This window comes from Lycorma delicatula, chromosome 1 (assembly GCF_047948215.1).
Source record: "Lycorma delicatula isolate Av1 chromosome 1, ASM4794821v1, whole genome shotgun sequence".
Taxonomy (NCBI): Eukaryota; Metazoa; Arthropoda; class Insecta; order Hemiptera; family Fulgoridae; genus Lycorma; species Lycorma delicatula.
This window is the reverse complement of record NC_134455.1, coordinates 338,466,068-338,472,631: the sequence shown is the minus strand read 5'-3', so window position 1 is coordinate 338,472,631 and position 6,564 is coordinate 338,466,068. Positions and strand designations below refer to the sequence as shown.

Below are 6,564 nucleotides of genomic sequence, written 5' to 3'. Positions count from 1 at the left end.
AAGTTCGCTACATTTCTTCAAGTGAATATGAGAGTTAAAAACAAAAGTGAAATTCAGTACCGCACTGATACTTGTATAAACATGTACATGAACATTGAATGCACATGCTAATTTGTATTTATTTTTTTATCGTTTATTTCTTTAGTTTATTTTTTATTTCTTAAATATTTTTTTAATAAGTAGTGGGCTAAAGGAGAAAATGTTTTATTTGATGCATGTATGAAAAAATTGAAGTAAAAATAAACATAATGGAGAAAAAAATTATATAAAAATTGTATCAAAACATTTTTATGGCAATACTAAGAATTCATATTAAAATACTTTTGTTTTGTGTTTGAACACTTTCGGAATTATTTTTTTGCCCAATTCTGAATGAAGTTTTTTTAACTCCATTTCATATTTTCATTTTTTGATATCTTCTTGTCTATCTGAAGATGTATCAGTTTCCGATGTTCTTCAATAAGAATTGTTTGTTCAGGAAGCCTTTGAAGCTCCTGAATTAAGTTTTTCATTTCTTCAGTATCACCAGTAGGTCTATTTCTCTTGAGCTCATATTTTTTCTTTCCAAACTTTAATGCAGTCAATTACAAATCATCTGATAAATTTATTTAACATGTAAGCATACTATTACCTTTTCTTTTGCGTCAGTTTCAACTTCTGTTGCACCCGGAATCTTATGTATCACTGGTTTTTCATACCATTTTAATATCTGAAGGAAATCTTTTTCCCACTGACATAATTTTATCATTTTATTGCCTGTTTTGTTTTTATCTTTTTTTCTTTTAATGTTATTCATTAGTTTCTTTCGTTTTTCAACTGGTGTTGGAATTAAAAAAAAAAAAAAAATGTTTATTGAATACACAACCAAAACCAAGCCTTATCTTTTCTTTCATTATGGCTTTTATAGTTGAAATTTTAGTACAATTTCATTGCCCATCAGCGCATCATGAAACTAATTTGTTTGTCTTAAACAGATACTTTTCCTGAAGATGAAAGAGAAAACTGCATTTCATCTTTGCTACTTGACATGGTGATTTAATGCTGGTAGTATACTTAGCAAAAATAATAAAAGTAAGATTATTGATACAAATTAAATGTTGACATCTAGCCTACTTTAATGCAGGTTTCAACAAGTCTCTTATAAACATGATACAACACATGTACAGAAATTGTATAGGTAGATGTATTCATTTTGTTTAATAATACTAAAGTGATATTTAGTAATACATGAAAACTGCACAGTATTACTTAAATGCTACATCACAAATACTACAAGTTTTAGTGATTATGTAATTACTTTACCTGAGAAATATTTTACTTAAAAAAAACTGCAGTAATTACTATTTTTTATTCACTTCACTTACTGTCTTGTGATCTTAGAAAAAATCTACATCTCTGTATGTAGTTTTTCTAAAAAAAAATTTCCAGCAATCGAGTTGAATTGAATAAATTCCAATTCTATTATTATTCATAAAAAAAAATTAGCCACATAGCAGAAAGGTATTACTTTTGGCAGGTTTATATGTTTAAAATTAAAAATGTAAAAACACACTTAAACAAATTTTATATATATATTTTAAATTGAGTAAAAAAATTTAAAATCATCTTTGTGACCATCTTCAGTAAAAACTGATTCTCCTTTGTCACCTTAGTCAGCTGATGTTACTGCTGACATTCTTTATTCTCTTTTTCTGTTTAGCCTCTGGAACCACTGTAAGGTATTACTTCAGAGGATGAATGAGGATGATATGTATGGATGCAAAAGAAGTGTAGTCTTGTACAGTCTCAGGTCGACCACTCCTGAGATGTGAGATTGATTGTAACTCAACCACCAAAGAACACTGGTATCCACGATCTAGTACTCAAATCTGTATAAAAGTAACTCTTTTACTAGGATTTGAACCTTAGAACTCTTACTTTGAAATCATGGTATTCTTTATTTATTTGTATTTAGTTGAACAGATATTAAATGTGTGGTTGAAAAATGTGTGTGATTTGATTTATATCTGTTCATTTAATATATCACTGTTGTGTGTGTGTATTTTTTGTTTGCTTGCTTGTTTCATAATGTTCAAATGTGCTAAGATATATCTCCTTTTTGTGTGTGTTTAATGAGAAGGTTACAAATGCTGTGGATTTGTGATGTGTCTATGAGGTAGCTAGCAAATGTTGACTATGTTGTTGTAGATGGGTTTTTAATGTTCATAGTATTTTTATTTTTAAAAAATGTTCTGTTTGACCTGTGTAGAATATGTGATACTGAAACAATTTTGTTCATATATTACAGGGGTATTTAACTGTTTCTTATTTCATCAGTGCCTAATTATCTTGTGGGAGGATAATTCAAACATTAAATTAATTAGATTCACTTTCTAAAACTTGGAAATATGTTCTCAAAAGATTCTGCACTTTATTAACCCAGTCGTATTTCTAGAGTGCTTTCCTCTGTACTTCTTGAGTGATGTTTTTTCACTGAAGAAAGAAATTCATTTTAATTCTGAAAATATGTTTTGGATGCATATCTCTAGATATCTGAAAAAGTGAACGATTAATAATCTATCAGTATTTTATAAAAGTTCAAATTTTAATCCTCATTTTCTCATGTTGATCAACAAATATAATAAAAAAATGATTGTATTATATAATTGTTTTGTTAATATTAATATACCAATATGCATACATGTGTAGACTGCAACATGGCATTAGAAATGTTAATTTTTAGAATCTAATGATATTTCACTTTTAATAGTAATTAATAATTGTTACAATATTTAATTTTGAGTTATCAAGATGTGTTAAAAATTCTCTGCTTCCCTTTTGTTTTTTGTTTCACTGCAGTTAATTTTTTTTCTTCCTTTTTTGGCTTGGTGGAAAAGAACAGTTTGAATAAGAAAATATTTCTGTTTTTGATGTTTGAAGGGTGTACAAGGTCTATGAAGCCTGGAGGGACAAGGGTCTTAATTGTTTGAATATTGAGATCTTTACTGGTTATCAGTATCAAAACAGAAAGAAAGTAAAAAATAAGTTTTGAATATCTCAATATTTACTTTTTTGTTAATTTAAAGAGAGAGAAGTCCTGGATGGTAAGGATGCTTGGTCCTTTTAAAACCTTAAGTCTTGTTACAGTGTAATGGCTGTTGTAAGCAAAAATTCTAAATAAGAGAGATACAGATACATTTAGTATCTTTATTGTCCTTGCGGTTCTTGGATTTGTAAGGGGTCCCAGTTTTTTTTAAATCACTGAGTTTTATACCTGAAACTAGTCCATGTTTTGAAAACAAAACTGTTTAAAATGGCAAAATATTTCAGCTTTTATTAATAAAGCCTAAACAACTTTGACAGCATCATGTTTTACAGAAATAAAACCAAAAAAATTTTTGGAAAAGATAGAGAAATGGTAAAAGTTTTTAATTGAATTGGGTTATTGGTCGAATGGAAGGGGTGCTGAACCTTTATTACTAGAGTTATTTGTCTCTTGAAGATACAATGCACCTTAAAATGAAAAGTTTGGTAATTTTAATATTTCAATTTCCATAAATTAAAGTGAGCTAAGGTCTAAAGGTTGGGTAAGAGAGGTCTTAACTACTTTGATGCCAATAAATTTTTTAATGGTTATTATATTTACTATTTACATTTTTGCTGACTGAAGAAGTGCTATTGGAGCTAGAGGGCCTGGGTGACTAAGGGGAAATAAATGTATACCTCTTCAGTATTACTAAATTTTTGTTGCGCTCATGGTTGAGATTAAAAATATTAGTAGCATTATACCCCGACCTTGTGATTATCACTTACTAGACCAAAAATTTGGCAGATCTGCAATAAAAATGTTCAAAAGATTGGAATTTATTTATGTTGTTAGGATATATCCACTTGACATAGTTTTTTTTTTTTACAGTAGTTGTTAATTAACAAGGAAATGAGCTGTGAAATAGTTGTTTTATTATGTTCTGCTGCTATATTTTGTACAAGTAGACAATTGTTCACACCATAAAATAAAGGAAATAATTAAGAACTCTGAGCTGTGGTTAATTCTGAATTAATTCATTATTGACTAATAATTATTAATTATAAAATTGTTAGCTTCTGGTGGCTAATTTCATCTGATTGTACACCCTATTTTTAAGAGTTGATTTGTAAAATAATTCTGTTATTTGGTGAAGTGCAGGATGTTTGTTAAATTTGTAGATTAAGTATGTCAAGTCTGTTGCAATATTTAATGCAGTCATTACAGTTTAATTTTTATATGTCTAGGTTACTTTGATAACTACAATATATGCATACAAGATCGAAAAAAACAAAACACAGCAGCCCAGGAGTACATATATTCAAATTCAGTGATCACATTAAATATAACATCAGACTAATTAACGCATTAACTCCAGAGGTTCAAGAAATATGAACATATTTCACCCAACAACATAATTAACTTTTGCAATCTCATGGAAACATTAACCACAACTCGCAAATTTTAACTTTATAATAGAATGAATTTATAAAAAACGAATTCGTCGGTTGAATCTATTATTTAATTATGCTGTGGGGATGGCTTCTTAACTTTTTAAAATAGGCGGCTTTAGAAACTGACACTAGAAACTAAACTCAAGTGTTGTGTTTGCACACTTAAGTAACAAACTTAACAATACCTACAAGGAATTTATCTAGCATGTGACCATTCGATGTCGTATGATCACATTCTAGAACATTTTTCATGTACTTTATGAATCTTATAATTTTTTATAGTCTAGCATTATATTTTCGAACTGGATACCAGAAAGATCTAATAACACCTCTGTACACTTGCGATTTTTGCAAAATATTGGGTTAAACGCATGGAAAAGTATATAGAAAACTTTCTTGTTACCAAAAAACATATTCAGCTGGTTAACTCGTCATTTAATGTTGGACAAAAATGAAGACATTTGCGGAAGTATGAATGAAGAAATAATGAAAGCTAATATTTAAATATTCCATCAATTTTACCAGAATTCAAATATGTGCTATAACGCTTTATATTTTTTACTCAGCGAGGATGGATATGATTTCATATGTTAATATGAAAATAAAATTAAAACAAAATTATTAATTTTTAATTACGTGAAACAAATGCTAGTAACAGGAGGATAAAAAATTACGATTTAAATTCGAGTGGCAGCATTGGATGTAACAACTTGCCACCTGACAGCTTAGATCGTAGAGTCTTTGGTTATAGGTTAGACTGCCTTAGGGCTATATTTCTTGTTTTTACTGACTTCACAAAATCTCATTATTATGTCCTCTAAAGCTGAAAAAGAAAGGCAAAAGCAAATCCAGGACAAATGTCAGAAATTATTGACCCAAATGTTGCGTGATGATGACAATAAATATTGTGTGGACTGTGATGCCAAAGGTAAGCTGTGCTGTCATCCATTGTGTAGAAAGTAGTGAAATGTAGCTTAAATTCTGATGCATACGGTTTTGTTGAGTCCCTTGTAGGTATTGTTAAATTACTTAAATATCGTTGAATTATATATATTAAAGCAATATAAAGTACTAACTAATTTTACATGTGGTAGAATAAAGTATTTTCATTGTTTTACTATAGTTAAAATTTTTGTGTTAGAATTAACAGTTTCAAAATAGGTGATTTTTCACAAGTTTTTAACTGATAATTGTGATTATTAAGATTTTATTAATTAGTTTCTGAGAATTTTATTGTATTAGGATGTTTTAATTACTTTTTTTGGTACAAAACCACATGCAGTAATTTACATATAGATTTTACATTTTTATTGAGCAAAGTTTACTTTTTGGTTGATTGGCTGGCTGCATGTGAGATTTAATGATGAAGTGAATAGGATTTTTGCCTTGAGCTTATTTTGTGCTTTTGAATTTGTTGTTCAACTGTAACTTCTTACTTGATATGTAGGTTATGATCTCGTCATAATTTTCTCCAAGTGGTACAGTAAAGCATTTAGTTTGATAATCTGTGATGGAAGTTTTATTTAAAAAAACAACTTTGACCTTTGCATTTATTTGAAAACAGTTTTTATGTTTCTGATTTAGGTAGAATTACAGAGTGTGAAATTTAATACCTGTTTGTATGCAATTCATAGCTTGGCTTTGAAGAATAAACTTATTGTCACTGATTTAACAAAAGTAGAAAGTTAAGCATTTTAGTTGAAAGAGAATGAGGAACGTTTTTTCTGACAGCAAATGGGTCAGTTAATTATTTAACATACTTGGGTCTCTAAGGGGGGTCAAGCTAATTGATTTTTTTAGTTCAGTTGGATTCTTTCACAAGGCACATAATAATAACAGTTAGCAAATGGATGTTACAGAGATTTTATAGGCAGTGGAAAAAAATTAAGTTTATGGGTTTTACTTACTATGTGTAAAATTTGCATGCTGTAGTTAATAACCTTGTATATGTGTCTAGTTCCCTTGAGGTGATTTGCAAAAATTGCTTTTAAAGTGTAATTTGTGCATGTGGGTAATTGTGAATTCGTACCCAGTGTTACATTTAGTACAGTTAATTGCAATATAATTTGTGTACTCCTGGGTTACTATTTTAATCCATTTTGGTTT

At 28.9% G+C, this 6,564-nt stretch overlaps 1 protein-coding gene across 1 annotated transcript in view; it reads left to right on the top strand.

The window, feature by feature from the left end:
• The first annotated feature begins 5,154 nt into the window (after nt 1-5,154).
• The window catches only part of LOC142334318 (stromal membrane-associated protein 1-like), a 70,649-nt gene continuing 69,239 nt past the window's right edge, over nt 5,155-6,564 (top strand). Inside the window, exon 1 of the mRNA XM_075382261.1 lies at nt 5,155-5,386. Coding sequence (XP_075238376.1) covers nt 5,269-5,386 — 118 coding nt within the window. The 5' untranslated portion in view covers nt 5,155-5,268. The remainder of the gene's footprint in view (nt 5,387-6,564) is intronic.